Here is a 22,232-nt window from a genome sequence, read left to right as displayed (position 1 = left end):
TTTGGCTGGCGATTTTTGGACACGCATAGACAGTCTCAGTCTTTGTAGATCACTGACACAATACGCCTTTGGATGACAAAAATCCTCTACTTTTTCAAGTTCCTGCAAATCTGAGATATGTTGCAGTGAAACTCATTGGCCAAATGCACTCCTCTTAAGTGCTTACTGGGCCAAATGTGAACTACCTTGGTCCATGACACTCTGGCCGGTATCCATGCATGGCTCTGATGGATCACTTACTCTTCACTTTTTGAGTCATTTCTGCTGTTCCGTGGAATGCTTACATTTGAGACTTAAGCTATAGCTTTGGAAGTTTCAAGCCCTTTTAGTCCCTGAAGATCTACAATGTGGTTTTTGAAACGCGTTTGACGCTCTGTTGGTTGACAGCGCTCAGGCTTCCCTTTCAACTGGCTTCACATCTGATCACAACATTATGTGTTTGCTTTTACCTTTTTGAATTTTTGTCATTTATGTTCTTTGTCTCTCTGAGTCTCTCTCTCGCGCCACAAGGGGGGGGGACCAGTCGCCCCCTCCGACAGCGCCACAAGGGGGGGGGGGGGACCCGTCGCCCCCTCCGACAGCGCCACAAGGGGGGGGGGGGAACCCGTCGCCCCCTCCGACAGCGCCACAAGGGGGGGGGGGGGAACCCGTCGCCCCCTCCGACAGCGCCACAAGGGGGGGGACCCGTCGCCCCCTCCGACAGCACCACAAGGGGGGGGCAGAACCGTCGCCCCCTCCGACAGCGCCACAAGGGGGGGGCAGACCCGTCGCCCCCTCCGACAGCGCCACAAGGGGGGGGCAGACCCGTCGCCCCCTCCGACAGCGCCACAAGGGGGGGGCAGACCCGTCGCCCCCTCCGACAGCGCCACAAGGGGGGGGCAGACCCGTCGCCCCCTCCGACAGCGCCACAAGGGGGGGCAGACCCGTCGCCCCCTCCGACAGCGCCACAAGGGGGGGGCAGACCCGTCGCCCCCTCCGACAGCGCCACAAGGGGGGGGCAGACCCGTCGCCCCCTCCGACAGCGCCACAAGGGGGGGGCAGACCCGTCGCCCCCTCCGACAGCGCCACAAGGGGGGGGCAGACCCGTCGCCCCCTCCGACAGCGCCACAAGGGGGGGGGGGAGACCCGTCGCCCCCTCCGACAGCGCCACAAGGGGGGGGAGACCCGTCGCCCCCTCCGACAGCGCCACAAGGGGGGGGCAGACCCGTCGCCCCCTCCGACAGCGCCACAAGGGGGGGGCAGACCCGTCGCCCCCTCCGACAGCGCCACAAGGGGGGGGGGAGACCCGTCGCCCCCTCCGACAGCGCCACAAGGGGGGGGAGACCCGTCGCCCCCTCCGACAGCGCCACAAGGGGGGGCAGACCCGTCGCCCCCTCCGACAGCACCACAAGGGGGGGGGGGGGGGAGACCCATCGCCCCCTCCGACAGCACCACAAGGGGGGGGGGGGGGAGACCCATCGCCCCCTCCGACAGCACCACAAGGGGGACGTCGAACACATAGACCTGCACTGTGTCCTCCTCCCAGCCAGATGAGGGGGGATTGTGCCTGAGGCCGGACACAGCCATGTAATCCTGTGATCTCCTATACCCCGCTCATAGTACATATGTCTAGTAGTAGTCAGTCCCATTCCTCTGGACTCGTTCTATAATACTGAGCTGTATACAAAACACGTCCATATGGATGGGACTAACTACTAGCAGATATATAGACCATGGGCGGGACATAGGAGAGGAACGAACACACACACACTCTCCGCACACACGTACTCTTTGTCCCCGGCGCCATCCTCCTCCTCAGTCACTCTCTCCCGTGGTGTCGCGGTATCTTTCTGTCACTTTCACAACAAAAATGGCGGCTCCTTCAAATTTGGCGCTTTCACACAGATCCCGTCCTGACGTCACACGAGCTTTCAAGCTGTCCGGGTCATGTGACCGGCTTGGAGGTGGGCGGAGACAGGGGCCTGCCTGCTGTCACCAATGGAGGGTGAGCGGCGCTGGGGAGTGTAGTGACTGTACGGAGGTGAGTGAGGGGGAAGGCCGGGGGGTACACAGCCTGGGGTGATCTGTGCATGCTGGGACCTCTGCAGGACCTGGACAGAAGAGCTTTGTAATGTATGGGTAGTCTTCATATCTCCCAGGATTACATGGTGCCCTCTCTCTGTAATAGAATTGTATAGGTTTGTTAGTAAGAACTTGTATTGCTCTCCACATAGTTGTCCTTGTACATTCCTCACCCAGACATGACTGAGGTTCCTCCTTGTCACACATCTCAGGAGGCTTCAGGACCATGTAGAGGTTATGTGTCTGTGCCATGGCATGTCCTCAGGAGCTGGCTGCCTCTTCCTGGGTCTTACAGCTGGTCTCTTGTGTGTCATCAGTAGAGATGATTGGGGGCACCCTCTGTACTTACCTCAATCCCAACTTAAAAGTTGTCATCTTTTAGTCCAATCAGCTGCAAACCGGGTCTTTCACCGCCGTGCTGCACATGCAAACAAAGGGTGCTGGTGATGTTGGTGCCCTTTTATGTGGTCCATCATTAGTCATTTCTGTTCCTTCAGCCATGTTAGGGTTGCCACCTCATCCCTTTAAACTCGAACACATATGAATTACACAGGTTCTGTTGCCAATTTAATGCAGATAAGGCACCAAGTGAGATTGATGACCACCTTAATCAGCCACAGAACCTGTGTAATTAATATGTGTTCAGGTTTAAAGGGATGAGGTGGCAACCCTAAGCCACGTAACGGTAGGTCCATACCTCTGATCAGACTTGGGTCTGGCATGTAAAACATACAGGAGCCTGTTCATTGGATCCATGCTACACTGATCATGAGTGCAATGCTCTGCAGACTTTAAGGCAAACATGTTAATAAATGCGCTTTTTTTTTTAATTATTATTTATAATTTGGGTGAATTTTGTTTACATTTTTGTAAAGTTTCAACTGTGCCCTTAAAGCAGAACCAAAAGCAAAGAAATACTCCACCTTCTCATTCCAGCAATGCGGTGTGTGACAATGTGAGATTTTGCCACTGTGAAGATGGAAGTAGAGTAGGTTTCAGACGTATGCAGAGTACAAGGCTTCGAAATATATCAATTTAGAGAGTAGATAACTGATCTTTTGGTTTTTCTCCAGGTTTTGGTGTTCTATGATTGGGTTCTGGAGTTTGGAGACATTGAAGAGTTTTGGGAAAGAAAGAAGTCTCCAACCTAGTGTCCAGATCTTGCTGAAGATCATCAGGGCGTGTGGGGAGGTGTGCACACCCATTAGAATGACAGGCTTGGGTATAGTTCATAGCTTGTGTAAGGAGACAGGTGTGCTCCACTCAGGAGATGGCATTCCATGCTGGAGATAGGAGATCCCTTGTCCAGAGAGCTGAGACTATTGAGACGGCTAAGCAAATCTGAAGGACATGCAACCAAATGTTTTTTTCTCTGGTTTTGTTTGATATGCATTGCCCTTTCATGTGCTCCTTGCTGCATAGGCCAGTTATAGGTGAGGGCAGTGACCATTTGGTTGTATTGATACATTTTTACATTTTGCTAACCTGCAAAGAAAAGGCATAATGTGCTAGTATGCATTGCCTGCAAACAAGGCCCTCGTTGTCACTGCTGGAGGCCATATCCATCTTTGCCCATCTTCCTTCCGGGTCCGCGAACTCCGGCTGTGTGACTGGCCAGAGCCACGTGACGTCACTTCCGTGCATGCCTGCAGAAGCTGCCGATTACGGCACAGGGCTCTGAAGAAACAGCACAGGCGGCTGTTCCTTCAGAGTGCATACGCCGATTATGTAATCGGCGGCATATGCAGTAAATATGTCCTAAAGGGTGCATGTTTAGGAGATATTTACAGTACCAATAGGTAAGCCTTATAGGCTTACCTATAGGTACAAACATTCCTAGGAAGTTTACTTCCTCTTTAATATATTGGTCAGGCAACGCACTAAAGCCTTTGCTGCCATGGTGCTGGGTGTTCAGTGTGCCTCTGTGCCTTTAATGAAGGATGGGCTCACCTGCCTTCTACCTATCCATCAAAATGCATGTACTTCAATTGTGGAGACTCTTAAAAGTTAGCGTTAGGGACTACAGAAAATGGGGTGCCTTGATGGGGCCTGTAGCTTTCGCATGTATTTGCAAATGTGTGCAGACTAAACCCCTGTTTTTAACGCATATTTTGTTAAACGGGTCAATTTGGTTAGTAGCCGGCTGGTCGGTAAGTTAAGCTTGGAAATTTCTCTGGTTTTGTTTGACTTGCTGAAGACCAGCAGGCTGAGTGTGCACACTCATTCTAATGACATGAAAATCGATTTAAAGCAGAGAACACTGATCTTTTGGTTTTCTCCAGGTTTTTGTATTCCTGGATTTGGTTCTGGAGTTTGGAGACTTCTAAGAGTTTTGAGAAGGAAAGAAGTCTACAACCTAGTGTCCAGGACTTGCTGAAGATCATCAGGGTTTGTAGGCAGGTGTGCACACCCATTAAAATGAGAGGCTTAGGTATCATAGCTTGTGTAAGGAGACAGGTGTGCTCCACTCAGGAGATAGCATTCCATGCTGGAGACAGGAGATTCCTTGTCCAGAAAGCTGAGACTATTGAGACGGCTAAGCAAATCTGAAGGACTGAGAAAGTTGACAGGACTAGGTGAGTCCAGGGAACTGAGGGAATTTAGAGGTCTTGAAGGACTTAAAGACCGGGGTGTCAGGAGAACCCCTATTGATAGGCCAGGGAGTGGGCCCATGCAGCAGGGTGCTGCGACTAAAAAAAAAGCTGAGAGAGGAACACAGAGATACTGTGTAAGATGGGATCAGCCAGAGGCCAAGGTTTAAAGGGTTACTAAACCCTCCCTTTTTTTTTTTTTTTTATAACAAACATATCATACTTCCCTCCTCTGTGCAGTTGGTTTTGCACAGAGCGGCCCCGATCCACCTCTTCCGGGGTCCCTCAGCGGGACTGGTGGCTCCTCCTCTTCTCGAGTGCCCCGTCAGAGAATCGCTCTCCTTCGAGACACCCGTGTGGGCGCGTTCCCGAGTCGTCCTGCTGCTGCGTCTGACACAGACAGCAGGACTCGCCCCGCCCCCCAGTGCCTGCGTCATTGGATTTTATGGACAGCAGCGGGAGCCAATGGCTGTGCTGCTATCAATCTATCCAATCAGGACACGAGACACCGGCCGGAGCTGGTGTGAATAATTACGGGGCTCAGGTAAGTAAAGGGGCGGGGGGGCTGCTGCATGACATAATGCATGGATTGCATTAAGGTGAAAAACCTCCAAGGGTTTACAACCCCTTTGAAGTCTAAGCAATGGCACTGCTCAAGAGAGCCCGATGGTTTACTATTATTTTTGCTGTGCCTGTTTTGATGGTGAAAACTTTTTGATAAATTGTTGGTGCCATATAAATCCATTATTATTATTATTAATAATAATCAGTTCTCCATTCACAATTACTCAAAAAAAAAAATGCAACCAGAGACAGGCAAGCAACTTTTTAGAAGTATGTTGGTGCTGGAAGCACCTGTATTTCTGTCAGTACAGGCTTTACACACATTCCTATAAGCCTTTCTCCTGGCAGCAGCGTTTTTTGCAGAAAAAAAGTCTGATGCTTGTAAAAGTGTCTAGCTCTTTTACAAGCATTTAGGCTCATTTACAGGCGGCAACCGCTTGGGCGTTCATTTTATCGGCCAGAATAATTTATTCTGGCCATTGAAATAGCGCTCAAGCACCAAGTGCTCCTAGTGTTAATGCGCGTTTACAAGCGTTGTGCATTTTTTCTGTCCAAACTCTGCCGCTCCTGGACATACTGGCAGTGTTTTTTTTTTTTTCTTGCCACTAAACGCTGCTAAAAGGCTATATGTGCATGGGCACACAGGCAAACACGCAGAGGAGTTTAGAGGCAGGATAAAAAAAGCATAACTTCCCCTAGGAGCAGTTGTAAAAACGTCCAGTGTGTATGAGGCCTAAAAAGGAACTTCATCCCCCTTCTTCAGTCCAACATTTCCTGATTTTTGTAGATGGCCACCTGATGCCATGGTGCTGCATATGTGATCAGTTATGACACCAGTCATTTGATGGTTTAACAGTTTGGTTGAGGACACAAGCAAATGTGACAGTTATTATTCCAGGCATTCCAGGAATGTAACTGATTTGAAACCGTTAAATCAATGGATTTAGTTCTGTTCTAAAATTTACTTCTATTCAGGGGCTCTGGGCTTCAGTAAAATGGCAGCCTCCAACAAGAAGGATCAGGAGCAATGCTGGAGGCAATTTACAGCACACACTAATTTTGGTAGCATCATTATTAATGTGGAATGTATGTTCCTTGCTAAAGAACACTTTTTATTAATCAAATTGTTATGGGCAAGATTTGTTAAGAATTGTTAAAGACTGGATAGAGGCAAGTCCAGACTCAAAAACAGTGGACTCCTGACCCTTGATGATCTCAGGTGTGTTCGGACACAAGTCAGAACCTACCCTAGCTATCCAACCAAGAATCGATCTAAGGCAACAGTGAATCATAGAGGCATTTCTTGCCCTACAGCCACACCTATACACGCCCCTTGCAAATGTGCGGCTGTGGGAGGGGAATACCTCAGCCACCTATTGTTGGCTGTCAGCTTTGATTTGAATTCTAAGCCGGCCTTCCACTGCACAAATGCGAGAAGCGCTACGCTTTCTGAATAGACCCGCAGTCTCATGGGACTTGTCCCAGGAGGTTACGGGCGGGAAGGAAGGGGGCAGAACTTCCACTCGGCTCGCCTAGGCAGAAATGGGTACCTGCTTCCCAAAAAGTAAAAACACCTGGGGGGGTGGGGGGGGGGGGGGGAGTTAGGGGGAAGGAGGATCAGCATTTAAAAAAAAAAAAAAAAAAAAAAAAAGGTTGGTGTGTAATGATGTATGGGCACACATACACACAGCCTTGCTAAATTTAAGTGAAAACAGGATGTTTTAGGGAGAAGCACCTTGCAATTCAGGTACAAAAGTTATAAATTGATTTGCATTTCAATGAGCAAAATAAGTATTTGATCACCTATCAATCAGCAAGATTTTTGTCTCCCAGGTGTCTTCTATACAGGTAACAAGCTCCGATTAGGAGCACTCTCTTAGGCCTCATTCACACGAGGCAGACTCCGTTTCCACGGAGCCCGCCTTGGCCCGCCGGCTCAGCGGGAGATCTCTCCGTTGATCTCCGCTGACTCGGCGGATGACAGGTCCCTCTCTGCTCACTGAGCGGGGAGGGGCTTGTCAGGCGCCGCTGCTGCCTATGGAGGGATCGGATGAAAACGGACAGCATGTCCGTTTTCGTCAGATCTCATCCGATCTGCCAGCGACGGATCTGGACGTAGGGCCATCTGTCTGCTTTTAGCGGATCGGACGGGGTTGGATGTCAGCGGACATGTCTCCGCTGACATCCGTCGCTCCATAGGCCAACATGGAGCACCCGTTCAGGTCCGCCGTCAAAACTGACAGGCGGACCTGAACGGTCCGATCTTTTGAAAGGGGCCTTAAAGGCAGTGCTTCTAATCTCAGCTTGTTACCTGTATAAAAGACACCTGTCCACAGAAGCAATCAATCAGATTCCAATCTCTCCACAATGGCTAAGACCAAAGAGCTGTCCAAGGATGTCAGGGACAAGATTGTAGACCTACACAAGGCTGGAATGGGCTACAAGACCATCGCCAAGCAGCTTGGTGAGAGGGCGACAACAGTTGTTGCGGTTTACTCCGCAAATGGAAGAAACACAAAATACCGGTCATTCTCCCCCGATCTGGGGCTACATGCAAGATCTCACCTCATGGCGTTTCAATGATCATGAGCACGGTGAGGAGCCCAGAACTACACGGGAGAATCTTGTCAATGATTACAAATGGTAACACAATACGCCATGAAGGACTGAAATCCTGCAGCGCCCGCAAGGTTCCCCTGCTCAACAAAGCACATTTATAGGCACGTCTGAAGTTTGCTAATGAACATCTAAATCATTCAGAGGAGAACTGGGTGTTGTGGTCAGATGAGACCAAAATCAAGCTCTTTGCATCAACTCAACTCACCGTGTTTTGAGGAGGAGGAATAATGCCTATGATCCCAAGAACACCATCCCCACTGTCAAACACGGAGGTGGAAACATTATGCTTTGGGGGTGTTTTTCTGCTAAGGGCACAAGACAAGTTCACCATCTAAAAGGGACGATGGACGGGGCCATGTACCATTAAATCTTGGGTGAGAACCTCCTTCCCTCATCCAGGGCATTGAAAATGGGTCGTGGATGGGTATTCCAGCATGACAATGACCCAAAACACACGGCCAAGGCAACAAAGGAGTGGCTCAAGAAGAAGCACAATAAGGTCCTGGATTGTCCTAGCCAGTCTCCAGACCTTAATCCCATAGAAAATATGTGGAGGGAGCTGAAGGTTCAAGTTACCAAATGTCAGCCTCAAAACCATAATGACTTGGAGAGGATCTGAAAAGAGGAATGGGACAAAATCCCTCCTGAGATGTGTGCAAACCTGGTGACAAACTACAAGAAACGCCTGACCTCTGTGATTGCCAACAAGGGTTTTGACACCAAGTACTAAGTCGTGTTTTGCGAAGGGGTCAAATACTTTTTTCACTCATTAAAATGCAAATCAATGTATAACTTTTTTGAAATGCTTTTTTTTTCTGGATTTTTTTGTTATTCTGTCTCTCACTGTTAAAATAAACCTACCATTAAAGTTATAAGGCCCGTACACACGATCAGACCTTTTGACAACAAACATGCAAATTAGCTGTTTTGGAGCAACATCCAACCGTGTGTACGCTCCATCGGACAAACTTTTTCTGTTTCCATTGGGCTTTTGGCTGTGCGAACGGACAAACTTTCCGGCAACAAAAACCAGATGGAGCAAAGTCCGATCGTGTGTACACAAAAGCATCGGACTTTTGTACAAACTACAGTACGCGGCCGCGAGAATGTTTCCAGCGCGAACCCATCGCGCTGGTTCTCGGCTAAGGTACTGTACATCTCGCGCTGGCTGCAATAGGAAAAACACATTTTCCTATTGCGGCGAGCGCGAGAGGGAATTCTCCTCTGGGGGCATACCAGGCCCTTAGGTCCGGTATGGATTTTAAGGGGAACCCCCTACGCCGAAAAAACGGCGTGGGGGTCGCCCCAAAATCCATACCAGACCCTTATCTGAGCATGCAGCCCGGCCGGTCAGGAAAGGGGGTGGGGATGAGCGAGCGCCCCCCCCCCCCCCCCCTCCTGAGCCGTACCAGGCCGCATGCCCTTATCATGGGGGTGGGTGCTTTGGGGGAGGGCCCTGCGGCCCCCCCCACCCCAAAGCACCTTGTCCCCATGTTGATGAGGACAAGGGCCTCTTCCTGAAAACCCTGGCCGTTGGTTGTCGGGGTCTGCGGGCGAGGGGCTTATCGGAATCCGGGGGTCCCCCAGATCCCGGCCCCCTACCCAATGTGAATGAGTATGGGGTACATGGTACCCCTACCCATTCACCTAGGGAACAAAAGTGTCAATAAAAAAACACACTACACAGGTTTTAAAAGTAATTTAATTTATTAGGCAGCTCCGGGGGTCTTCTTCCGACTTCTGGGGTCTCTCCGGTGTCGTCTCCGCGCTCTCTGGTTCTTCTGCCGGGCTCCTCCACTATCTTATGCTCTTTTGCTAGCGGCGGAGCCCGGTCTTTTGAAACGTCTTCTTCCCTCTTCTCTTCCAGAGATGTTGACACAACGCTCTCTCCGTCTGTAATGCTGTCTGTGCGCTCTGCTATGACATATAGGCGGTAACCCCGCCCCTATGACATCAGTCCCGGGGCATGCTGGGACTGTGAGGTCATAAGGGGGCGTGGTCATAGGATGACATGACCTCACAGTCCCAGCATGCCCCGGGACTGATGTCATAGGGGGCAGGGTCAAACACCCAAAGCACCCATCCCCCATGTTGAGGGCATGCGGCCTGGTACGGCTCAGGAGGGGGAGGTGCTCGCTCGTCCCCACCCCCTTTCCTGACCGGCTGGGCTGCTCGGATAAGGGTCTGGTATGGATTTTGGGGGGACCCCCACGCTGCTTTTTTCGGCGTAGGGGGTTTCCCTTAAAATCCACACCAGATCTAAGGGCCTGGTATGCCCCTGGAGGGGAACCCATGCCGTTTTTTTTTTTTTTTAATTTGGCGTGGAGTTCCCCCTCAAGATTCATACCAAACTCAGTGCCAGGCATTGGCGGGGATCCAAATCGGATCCCCACACCAGTGTGAACCCGGCTCGCAAGGTGTCAATTTTGCCACTAAAAGTGGCGAGATTGACATAATATCAGACAACAATACAGAAGTTGACCAAAGGGTGGTGGTAAAGAGCTGAAAAACCACATGATTTGGTGAAAGTTGGCTGGAAAAGTCCTGTCGTCTGTATGCAAGACAAACTTCTGGCCAACGCCCTTTATACAAAAATCCAAGGGAAAGTTTGTACAAAGTCCTATCATGTGTATGGGGCTATAGACTAATCATTTCTTTGTCAGTGGGCAAAAATCCGGAGGGGCTCAAATTTTTTTTTCCTCACTGTAAGTGGGGGCAGTTTGATGGGTGGGGAGTGTAACTATGTTTCAAGTTACACCCTAAATATGGCTGTAACATGAACATGCTTAAAATTGTGGACTGTGTTTTGTTTTTTTCTCAACAAATGTGGATTTACTTTTTAAAGCTGATGTCCATGTTTCATGTCACTTGAAGTAGTTTGTTTGGACCAAGCTGATCAAAACAATTTGCTTCACTAAGTGCTACAGTGTCTCTAAGCACTCTATGTGCTGCTTGTAACTTCAGCTACATACAGTACACAGTGCTGCATTCTAGCTGTGAGATGGACACTTCCCGTCTCACACCTGGAACAAAACAGAGTCTGGCTGAGCGCTATTCAGCGATTCATAGACAGCTTTGTATTCTATGAATACAAAGCTTCCTCTGATTGGGAGGGGGGGTTGATGTCACACTCTGACTCTGCCAATCAGAGGAAGTTTTGTATTTATTCACAGAATACAAAGCTGCCTATGCATGGCTGAGCGCTGCTCAGCCACACTGTTTTGCTCTGGGGTCTCGCAGGGGGAACCCAGCACTGTGTACTACAGGGGGTCCCCAGGTTACAAACAAGATAGGGACTTTAGGTTTGTTCTTAAGTTGAATCTGTTTGTAAGTCGGAACAGGTAATTTTTTTAAGTGTAGCTCCAGCCAAAAAATCTATTTTTAAGTTTTTTAGATAGCCCAGGGAAGGGTTATCACCCCTGTAACATGTGTTTTGCTGTCTGTGCCCCTGTTCAGAAGATTTCACATCACTTTCTGTCCCAATGACAATTGGATTTTGAAAATTTGGGGTTATTAGGGAAACAAGGATTGGTGATAAAGCATCAGTGGAGACACCTTTTTGCCATATTAACTCTTACAGGAGTCAATTTCCCTTCCTAGGGGTAGATTTCCTCTCACTTCCTGTTGCCTCCCTCCGTTTGTAAGTAGGAGTCGTTTGTAAGTCGGATGTTTGTAAGTAGGGGACCCCCTGTATATGTAGCTGACGTTTCATGCATTACATAGAGTGCTTAGGGATACTGCAGCACTTGGTAAAGCAAATAGTTTGTTTGGATCAGCTTGGTCCAAACTAACTACAGTGCATATAAAGTCTACACACCCCTGTCAAAATGTCAGGTTTCTGTGATGTTAAAAAAATGAGACGAAAATAAATAATTTCAGAACTTTTTTCCACCTTTTTAATGTGACCTATAAACTGTATAACTCAATTGAAAAACAAGCTGAAATAAAAAAATAAAATCATGTGGTTGCATAAGTGTGCACACCCTCTTAGAACTGGGGGGGTGTAGCTGTGTTCAGAATTAAGCAGTCACATTCAAACTCATGTTAAATAGGAGTCAGTACACATCTGCCATCATTTTAAAGTGCCTCTGCTCTGATTAAAACCAAATAAAGTTCAGCTGTTCTAGTAGGTCTTTCCAAGTCAAGATGTGCCATGCTGATAGACTCATACCCAAAAAGACTGCTGTAATAAAACCAAAAGGTGCTTCCACAAAGTACTAGTTTAAGGGTGTGCACACTTATGCAACCGTATTTTTTGTTTTTTTTATTTTTACTCCCCCCCCCCCCCCCAAAAGATTTCAGTTTGCTTTTTAATTTAATTGTACGGTGTTATAGGTCACATTAAGGCCTCATGCACACTGGACATGAAAATAACGTTATAAAATCGTCAGTAGCTTTTCAACGTTATTGCAGTAGCGTTTATCAGCGTTAGCGGTTTTTAGGGTTTGTTTGATGTTTTTGATCCATTGAAAAATGTTTTTAAACGTTTATCAGCGTTTTTTGACGTTAGAGCATTTTTGCAGCAGAAAACTGCTGAAAAACGCCGCTCAGAACTCACTCGTTTTGGGTTTTTTTTAAAGCCAAAAAACGCCCCAGCCAAAAACTGCTGATAACGGCCTATGTGTGCATGGACACATAGGATTACATGATTGGGAGTTTGGCTGTAGAAAAAAATGGATGAAGCCAAAAACAGCTGCTGTAAAAACGTCCAGTGTGCATGAGGCCTGAAGGTGGAAAAAGTTCTGAAATTATTCATCTTTGTCTGTTTTTTTACATCACAGAAACCTGCCATTTTAACAGGGGTGTGTAGGCTTTTTATATCCACTGTATTTCAAGTGACATGAAACGTGGACATCAGCTTTAAATTGAACCTTCACTCAAAAATAAGTTTGCAGTATTCTAACCCCCTGCCCCCTCCACAATCTAAAAAACAGACCTTGCAAGTTATTGGTTGTAATAAGATATTTCCATTGGAGCCGTTTATTAGGCTCTGCCTTCTGTTTTGCAGTACTAATTGTTTTTAGTTTAGTGCTCCTTTTTACAATGCAAGTCTGTCAGCCAACTTACCAATAACAATGCACTCACTGTACAGCTAATATCTTTATTGGTGCTTGTTACTACTTTGTTTTCTGTACAGTTGCAGCCATGAGTAAGAAGAATCGGGTGTCCTATGTGAAGCCTGCCGAACCGTCCTTCCTGACAAAGTTTAAGAAAGATGTTGGCTACAGAGAGGGTCCAACAGTGGATACTAAGGTGTGTATCTTGTTTTGTATATTGTCCATATATAAAAGGTTAGTCCATTCTTTCGGAAACCATAAAAATGTGTTTCAACACCCTAGACCCCCCGCCTCCCGCCCCCAGTCTCCGTTGTACTTGCCTTATTGGGTGATAAGCTCTGTGCCCACGCAGCCAGCATAGCGGCTCTTCTCCCTCTTCTTTCTGCAGGGCTTCCAGGGCGGATCAGAGCAATTCACTGTGCTGGCACTGACCATTCAGAATCACTCTGATCCGTAAGTATTAGAAAGTAAGTTAAGTATTAGTAGCAGGGGAGTTGGGTCATAAAGAGACCTGGATAATCTACCTATTGAGGGCAAAGTGGACAGTATCACTTCTAATAATTTTCAGAAAATTTGATTAGATTAAGTCACTGTTGGCATTCACAGATAGATCTGTAAAAGTTTCGGGAAATTGTGAAGATATGAGATAACACTGTAGTCAAAGATGAACAGATATGTCATTGACAGTAACCGCCGATTAAGCATCTTCTTGTCCTAGTAAGACCTCACTATTGTGAGCCACTTCAGACTCTAACTTCCTGATTTTGCCACCTTACCTTTGCTGTGCTGAGAAAAGTAAGAACTTGCTTCAGATAAAAGAAAGCCCCTATTACCACAAACGTGCATATCCAAGCGACAGTTGTATTACTTGCTGTTATTGGGCTGTGTGTAAGCATTATTAACAGACAATAGATCTATAGTTGGCTGCCCTGTAAATTATAACATAGTCTGACATTTTATTTAAAGGAAACCTGTCCTGGATGAGACGTGGAGGTTTCCATTGCGCTTTGTCATTTTGTAAATGTTAATTTCCTGAGTGTTCTGTTTACCCCCTTACTTCAATACTTTAAATCTTTTAAGCCTGGTACACACTAAGTTTTTTTTTTTTTTTTTTCCTTCGTTCAACCCAGTGGGCTGAACAAAATAAAAACTTGACAGATGTTATTACAGCGATGTCCCTGCTGTGCTATTTTGTTTTGACAGGGGGACTGATCCAAACCCTGCCCCCCTAGCCAGGACACACTGATCAGCGCTGGCAGCCATTGACTGCCAATGTTGATTATGCCAATCGGATGATGGTTTTCCAGCATGCCCATTTGACAGAACCAGTCGTAAGACCAGCTTCTGTCAGACAGGGAGCTGTACACACGATCCGAAAGTCAACCGGTTCCTATCGAACTGACCGTTTTTTGGTCAATTTTTGGCCTGTGTGTACCCGGCGTAACCTGAAACAAGAATGCAGATAGGGAAGTTATACTTAACAGATATGTATAATTGCGCGGTCGTGCAATGCTGTACCGAAACAAAATTGACGTCCCCGTCCCCCCCCCCCCCCACCACCACAAATAGAGCTTTATTTTGGTGGTATTTGATCACCTCTTTTATTTTTTGCGCTATAAACAAAAAAAAGTGACAATTTTGAAAAAAAAAAACTATTTTTTACTTTTTGCTATATTAAATATCCAAAAAAAGTTTAGGCCAATATGTATTCTTCTAGATATTTTTGAGAAAAAAAATTTGCAATAAGCGTATATTGATTGGTTTGCGCAAAAGTTAGTGTCTACAAAATAGGGGATAGATTTATGGCATTTTATTTATTTATTTTTACTAGTAATGGCGGCGATTGCGGCGGACAGATATGCACTGTTTTGTACTGATGACACTGGCAGGGAAGAGGTTAACATCAGGGGCCATCAAGGGGTTAAATGTGTTCCCTCACTGTGTGTTCTAACTGTATGGGGAGAAAGAGAGATAACCCCTCACCCTAACTGTATGGGGGACTGTGTCACTGGGGAAATGCACAGATCTGTCTTCCTGCATAGCAGAAAGACAGGATCTGTGTGATTTGCCTAGTATACACAGGCAGATCCCCGTTCTGTCACTGTGGGAAATGATCACGGGTTGCCAGCGGATATCAAGTCCGCCTTACCCACTGATTGGCTCCCCCGCTGGCCAATGGGAGCAAGTGCGCACCTCCGGCGGCTCGCGCGCCCCCACAAGTTGCCGTGTACAAGCCGACATACACCTACGGCGATTTGCGGGATCGAGCCACATTGCCACATATAACTGCAGCGGCTGATCCTTAAGCGGTTAAAATTGGCAATGGCAGCAGAGGTTTGCTTTAAAGCTGAACTCTGCTCATCTTATATAAATCCCCTTTTAGTAGCCCCCCTTCCCACAGTAAAGCTAATTACAGCTTGGCAGATGAGCAGCCCTGGTAAGAGACTACCTTATTCCATTTTTGGCTGTGGTATATAAAGGACTAATGGGTAGTAATGGCCAATTGTAACCCTTGAGAAGTAGTATTACCTTTTTAAGGAAGCTAGCGCACATTTCTGAATGGATTTGGTCAGGCCGTAATGACATTCCTATAGTATGAAATCATCTAGGGTAAAACCATCCATACTGTATGTGTCCTTATATGGCCCCTTAACCAGGCTGTGGATGCAGTCTTGTGTATCAGTGAGCCAACAAGATCTTACAACTGAGTCTTTTACATAAGTTAGATTTTTTTGTTTTTTTTGTTTTTTTATACAACACTTCAACGTATATGAAATTGTTGTTATCTTTTTGTTTCTATGCTATTGCAATCATAACTGTCTGTACTTTTTATTGTATAATTATTAAACCACTATAAAAATGTAATTGAAAAAAAAAATATTCAAGTGAGCCTGGTGGAGAATTGTTAATAAAATTTGGGGAGATATGCCCATGAGAACCACATGGACTATGCGCTAGGGAACACATGGTCAAACTAGGGGAATTTTCCCTTTTTTTTTTTTTTCTATGCACAAGTGAATGCTTGAAGTGCTAATTGGTCTTATTGGATCCACATTGTGAGACCCCTTTTTTTCCATAATTGAAGTGATCTGTACATATGTAATAGTGGCATACCTGATGTGTACTAAATAATGGTTTTACGTTACCACTCTACTTGATGCGGGTGCAGGCGCTTTTGGGCTAAAAATAGCGCCTGTAAAACGGCTCCCCTGCAGTCTGTGTGAAAGCTCGAGTGCTTTCACCCTGAGGCGATGCGCTGGCAGGATGTTAAAAAAAAGTCCTGCAAGCGGCATCTTTGAAGCGGTGTATACACTCCTGCCCATTGAAATGAATGCGCACCGCTGCCGAAGCACCTGCAAAGCGTTTCGGCAGCAGCGCTTCAGGGGCGCATTTAACCCCTTCTTTGGCCCCTAGCTGGGTTATAAGCGCCCCGCTAGCAGCCGAATAGCGCCGCTAAAATGACGGTAAAGCACCGCTAAAATTAACAGCATTTTACCGTCAACGCAGGCCCGCTCCAGTGTGGAAGCAGCCTTAATAAGTGATACAGAAAATTTTTTATATTTAAACATTCATTAAACAAAACAAACCTCCAATCAGTTCACTTGTATGTAGAATTTAGATTAAAAAAAAAATAACTATATCTTAAATATTAAATACACAAAAACAGGTAATCAAAACTTTTGGACGAAAAAAAATGGGCTAACTTTACTTTTTTTTTTTTTTTTAATTTCATTAGTGTATTTTTTTTTTTTTTGAAAGACCGCTGCGCAAATACCGTGTGACATAAAATATTGCAACAACCGCTATTTTATTCCCTAGGGTCTCTGCTAAAAAAAATATATATAATGTTTGGGGGTTCTAAGTGATTTTATAGCAGAAAATACAGAATTTTTACTAGTAAGCAACAAGTGTCAGAAAAGATTTAGTCTTTAAATGGTTAAACTGAAAACTTCTCCACAGAGTTCAGTCTATTGATAAAAGAACCTGAAAGAGATACAAATGTATCTTCTTATCAGACTTGGCAGGCTGCCCAGAGGAGGAGAGAAGAAAACTTCAGACAACTTGCAATTGACTTCAATTACAGAAGTCATTTGCAAGTCTCGCTGAATCGGCTTTTTTTATCAGCACAATCAGCCGATGCCGATTAAGTAAAAAAAGCCAAATATCGGCCGATATATCGGTCGACCTCTAATACAAGGTCCCAAAGAAGCGGGGGTTCCCACAAAACACGTAGGCCACCTGTGAATGTATTCAGAAATTTACAAAACTAATAAGCTCTGAATGTTTAAAAGGTTTTCTATCTGTATACCTTTTAAAAAATGTTTGATTGGTTTTTATCACGATATATTAAAACTTTGTATATTCAGGATTGTGAGTGGTTTTCATGGGCATATACAAAGTCCCTTTATCTCTTTTATTTAAATACATTACTGGGATGATGCCAGTGTGAACCAGCCTTAGATGTGGATGCATGGTATATCACTCCTCACCTACTTGGTGGAAAATTGTCGGCCGAACAGTGACTGCATCCGATCGGATGCAATAACGGGTCGCGTATCCGGGCAGCCGTGTTGTAGTTGACTGAATACAATGCCTGGTAGATGAGATTCCTCAATCAGTGCTGTTTAGCATGGATGGGGGGAATGAATTAATTTTCTCTTGTTCAGCCCACAAACAAGAGAAATCAAGCCATGTATGGCTAACATTCACCTCTAATGCTCATTTAGACTAGGGGGATAAACCGAGAGGGATACTTGCCCTATTCTTCACTTCCACTGTAGCCAGCACTTGGTTGAAATTCAGCCCTGGATTGTGGGCAGGTTTTAACAGCCTTGCATACAATTCATGACCGGCAGCTATTGATTTGACTGGCAAAGAGAAACCACTTTGTTGGACTGGTTGTCCTGTGAGAATGAGAAATAAGTCAAGTTCATGGTAAAGAAAAATGTGAACACAGTGTTGCACATTGCCTTCGGATCTACAGAATACCTTGTACTGATGCAATCAAAAGGGTCAGAGCTGAATGGTCTCTACTCAGCAAAGGTTGCAATTAGGATTGTCAGCCATCTCATGGAAATAAGGAAAACTAAATCCAAATATATTCCTGTAGTGTAGCTAATTGGAAGAAAGAGTAATGACTTGGGTGTGAATCATGTCATAACTGAAAATGTTAGTATGTGGATCTTCAGGAATACAGATGTAATTCTTTTAAAGCGGTAGTAAAGCCATGTTTTAAAAAAAAAAAAGCTGGTCCCCCCCTGAAGGTTTAAGTCATAATGTACTAGTATGCACTGCATACTAGCACAATATGACAGACTTGCCTGCAAGTGGAGTCCTCCAGTGCTTTGCTGTCACTGCTCCTTTTCCTTCTAGGTTCTCTGTCTGCAGCCTTTTGAATGGCCAGGCTGCAGTGATGGGCTGTAAATGTGATCTGAGCTGTGCATGCGCAGCTCAAATCACATTATCGCTGACAGGTAGGGGGATTATTTCTGACAGAAAAGGCCATTACCTTAGTCCTTGTCTGTCAGCAAATTTTAAAAATCAGGACTTTACTACTACTTTAATATATATATATATTCTCTTTTTTTTAAGCAATGCTTCTACAGAATGGCTGGTATAACATGTTCCTTTTGTTCTAAAATGTTCTTCCATCAGCGTCAGGAACTTCCTTCTGTAGCAGGTGACAGTGATGGCAGTGACAAGGAGGATGAACAGCCACAAGTGGTGATGCTTAAGAAAGGTGACCTTTCAGAAGAGGAGGTTATGAAAATTAAACAGCAAATTAAGGGAAGTGCAAAAGGTTAGTAAACATTTTTGTTACGGTTAATCAAGTTGTGCTGCATTTTACTGTGATACACTAAATTATTTTGAAAACCTTTTTATTCTATCCTTTTACTTGTTCATAAGCATTCTATGCTTTTTAATGGAGCAAAGCTGTTTGCTACGCTATGAACAAGCCATTGCTGCATGATTACACTGATAGGGAGTAATGCTAAAGTTGCCACACATGCTGTAGCGGAAATGTAGGATGATCAAATCCTTACATGTATCATCAGCATTGAGTTAAGTGATCTCCGGGTTTCAGTTAACTTGAAATAGTTTGGATCAAGCTTCTTAGAATGTGACATAAACAGCAGAAGAGCAGCTATATACAGTCCTTACAATTTGAAAGTAAACCAAAGGCATGAGCAGAGGAGAGGCTGAAAGGCATGCAGGGAACTAAGGAAGTTCATGAAAGCAGATTTTTCAAGTAGCGTATATTGGTTTTTCAAGATAAAATAAAAAAATAATACATATATATATATATATATATATGTGTGTGTGTGTATATGTATGTATGTGTGTATATATATATATGTGTGTGTGTGTGTGTGTGTGTGTGTGTGTGTGTGTGTGTATGTATGTATATGTGTATATATATATATATATATATATATATATATATATATATATATATATATATATATATATATATATATATATATATATTTGTATTGCTATTACAGTGATGATATGAAAGTGTATGCTATGAATTTAAAACTCCTTTTTAATAAGCTGGAAGTTTCATAAAATCTACGGAAAGCACTAAGTCCATACAGTGCATAAAAAACATGGCCAGCAGTGCAGATCAAAATATGAATCTCCCCTCCCAAAAAAAAAAAAAAAAAGAATAAGGCTGGCCATATGCCATACATTATACAAATTTCTTGTACAATTTTCCTTTAGAATTACCAATACCATATAATATGAGGTCAAACCTAAACACTTTCAAATTGTGTGCCATCAGGTAGGCCCTTGCACTACATATTTGAAGGTAAATCTAAAGGGAATCAGATTGCATAATGTATGGCCAGTTTAGGATACTGTGGCTTTGTAGCTCCTGTTTTTTGCTAAGATTTTAAATAAATGTATCTGAGTGCAGCAGTGTGAGGCTACCTTTTGAAGTGAGTTTGGCCTTTTTTTTTGAGCTGGTTGCATTTCTAAAGCTAGATGAAGCATATTCTTGACACACAATTCAGAACAGACCAGGCTTTGTATAGAAAAGGAGAACCTAAACTCTGAAACTATGCCCCAAAAAGCCTGTGCCTGTAGGTTCCTTGCACCTGATCTTTTCCCTATGATGGACTTTCAGTGCATTGTTCTGCACTGGGCAGCCATATTGGAAATTGATAGGGCTTTGCTTCCTCATGTCAAAGCTAACCTGACAAATGGTGATCTGACAACTAGTGGGGGAATAATCAAGAGGCAGCAGGAGAGGTTCACAAAACAAAGATTCAAAATGAAAGCAAAAGCAAGGAGATGCACGTAGTGCGGATACCTTTTTAACAAACAAAACTGTAGTTACAGCAGAAATTCAGGCAGCAGCGCCTTAGATTTTATTCTGCAGATATACAGCTAGAAGGCTGTAAGAACAGGAGTGCTCAGGTATGCTCACATACCACAAAATACACTTCTGTTTTTCAGGAGGAATCCTAGACATCAGGTCGTTTTTTGTTTTTTTGTTTGTTTTTGTGGGGTTTTTTTTGTCTTTTTCTGGGTACTTCTACAGTTGTACTACTACCATTTTATGTTTGTAGGTGTTCATATACCATAGCAAATCTTAATTTTATTATAACTTCACGTTCAATTTAAAAAGTGATGATCAAATCCAGAAAAATCACAATTTGCAATTTGCAAAAACCTTTATTGATTTCCCTGCTTTGTGGAAAAGATCAGCTGTTCACTGCTAAAAGTTTTTACAAGGATATGTGTTAGTGCCCTTTGTTCTGCTAATTAAGACTCTAAGGACTGTGTCAAGCGGATGTAATTAAAATAATACCAAATGTTTAATTCATCTTTTTATTCATGTAGATGATGATGATCCAGGCCCTGCTGATGGAAAGATCCTGTTCAGAAAGCCAGTTAAACGCACTACTAATAGCAAATTTTCGGGTATAAATTCAACTTCTAGCAAGAAGAAGAAGCCGGAAGAAAGCCAGGAATCGTCCAGCAAATCCAGTCAGAAACAAGTTCGGAATAGCAGTTTACTGTCTTTTGATGAGGAAGATGAAGATTAGGCCTTGACTTTTCAGGATGAATTTTTTTTTTTTAAGTTTATTTCCAAAACTCATCAATTAAAACTCATATTTGATGTTTGTAAAATAGTTTTTCAAATAAGGCTTTGCTTTTAACCCTTGTTCAAAAGGGATTCTGTTTTTATCTGTGGTACTTTTTAGTGCGGTTTATGTGTGCGTGTTAATTTTTGATATAACAAGACTATTAAAACCAAAAAATATGATTTATCTTTTATTGGCTTAAGGAAAAGCTGCTTTACGCTGGAATAAGGTCAGATGATCACTGGATGCTAACACACCACCTAACTCCTAGGGCCTGTTTCGACTGGCTTTGGCTCACTTAAGAGGGTCTTCGCATTACCATAAAAGTCTGTGGCAGGTCAAATGCAGTTCAGGAGGACAAATGCATCTGTCTGCCTGAATCCTGAATGCTCTCGCAATTGACCCAAACTGATATCATTTACACAAGCCCAAAACCTGATGGCACAAGTTTTTTGTCCACTTTAAACAATTATTTGTTAGTAGTCTGAGCCCAAATGCTCAAACAGTAACTCCACTTTTGAGTAAAAAAAAATTCCCTTCGGTGATCTACAGTGCCCTGGCAAAAGTATTCACCCCCTTGGCTTTTTACGTATTTTGTTACATTACAGCCTTTAGTTCAATGTTTTTTGAATCGGAATTATATGTGATGGATCAGAACACAATAGTCTAGTCTAAGTTGGTGAAGTAAAATTAGAAAAATATATAAAAAAAACTGATAATTGGCATGTGCGTATGTATTCACCCCCTTTGTTATGAAGCCCATAAAAAGCTCTGGTGCAACCAATTACCTCCAGAAGTCACATAATTAGTGAAATGATGTCCACCTGTGTGCAATCTACGTGTTACATGATCTGTCATTACATATACCCACTTTTTTGAAAGCGCCCAGAGGCTACAACACCTAAGCAAGAGGCACCACTAACCAAACACTACCATGAATACCAAGGAACTCTCCAAATAAGTAAGGGGCAATGTTGTTGAGAAGTACAAGTCAGAGTTAGGTTATAAAAAAAAAAAAATCTAAATCTTTGATGATCCCTAGGAGCACCCTCAAATCTATCATAACCAAATGGAAAGAACATGGCACAACAGCACCCTGGCAAAAGACAGCTGCACACCAAAACTCACGGACTGGGCAAGGAGGGCATTTATTAGAGGGGCAGCACAGAGACCTAAGGTAACCCTGGAGGAGCTGCAGAGTTCCACAGCAGAGACTGGATTATCTGTACATAGGATGACAATAG

General features: G+C 44.5%; 2 protein-coding genes across 3 annotated transcripts in view; one reads left to right on the top strand and one right to left on the bottom strand.

Annotated features, from left to right (window-relative positions):
• KIF15 (kinesin family member 15) overlaps positions 1-1,904 on the bottom strand; it is a gene marked incomplete in the record, with an annotated part of 170,400 nt that extends 168,496 nt beyond the window's left edge. Inside the window, 1 exon segment of the mRNA XM_073630416.1 lies at positions 1,768-1,904. Coding sequence (XP_073486517.1) covers positions 1,768-1,786 — 19 coding nt within the window.
• KIAA1143 (KIAA1143 ortholog) lies at positions 1,898-21,179 on the top strand. Of its 2 annotated transcripts, none has more exons than XM_073630417.1 (4): positions 1,898-2,020; positions 12,973-13,088; positions 18,548-18,692; positions 20,744-21,179. In XM_073630417.1, the coding sequence occupies exons 2-4, from the start codon at positions 12,981-12,983 to the stop codon at positions 20,947-20,949; spliced, it is 459 nt and encodes a 152-aa protein (XP_073486518.1). In that variant the 5' UTR covers positions 1,898-2,020; positions 12,973-12,980; the 3' UTR covers positions 20,950-21,179. The 2 variants fall into 2 exon arrangements, with proteins under 2 accessions (XP_073486518.1, XP_073486519.1); XM_073630418.1 differs by lacking the exon at positions 1,898-2,020 and adding an exon at positions 2,089-2,112.
• The last annotated feature ends 1,053 nt before the right edge of the window (positions 21,180-22,232 follow it).

This window comes from Aquarana catesbeiana, linkage group LG05 (genome assembly GCF_042186555.1).
Source record: "Aquarana catesbeiana isolate 2022-GZ linkage group LG05, ASM4218655v1, whole genome shotgun sequence".
NCBI lineage: Eukaryota > Metazoa > Chordata > Amphibia > Anura > Ranidae > Aquarana > Aquarana catesbeiana.
This window is presented reverse-complemented; position numbering and strand designations above follow the sequence as displayed.

Bases quoted from the DNA above. Each gene is read 5' to 3' on its own strand.
- KIAA1143 (XM_073630417.1), top strand. From the start codon at position 12,981: ATGAGTAAGAAGAATCGGGTGTCCTATGTGAAGCCTGCCGAACCGTCC. The intron at 13,089-18,547 runs GTGTGTATCTTG...TTCTTCCATCAG, and splicing joins GTCCAACAGTGGATACTAAG to CGTCAGGAACTTCCTTCTGT. The intron at 18,693-20,743 runs GTTAGTAAACAT...TTATTCATGTAG, and splicing joins AATTAAGGGAAGTGCAAAAG to ATGATGATGATCCAGGCCCT.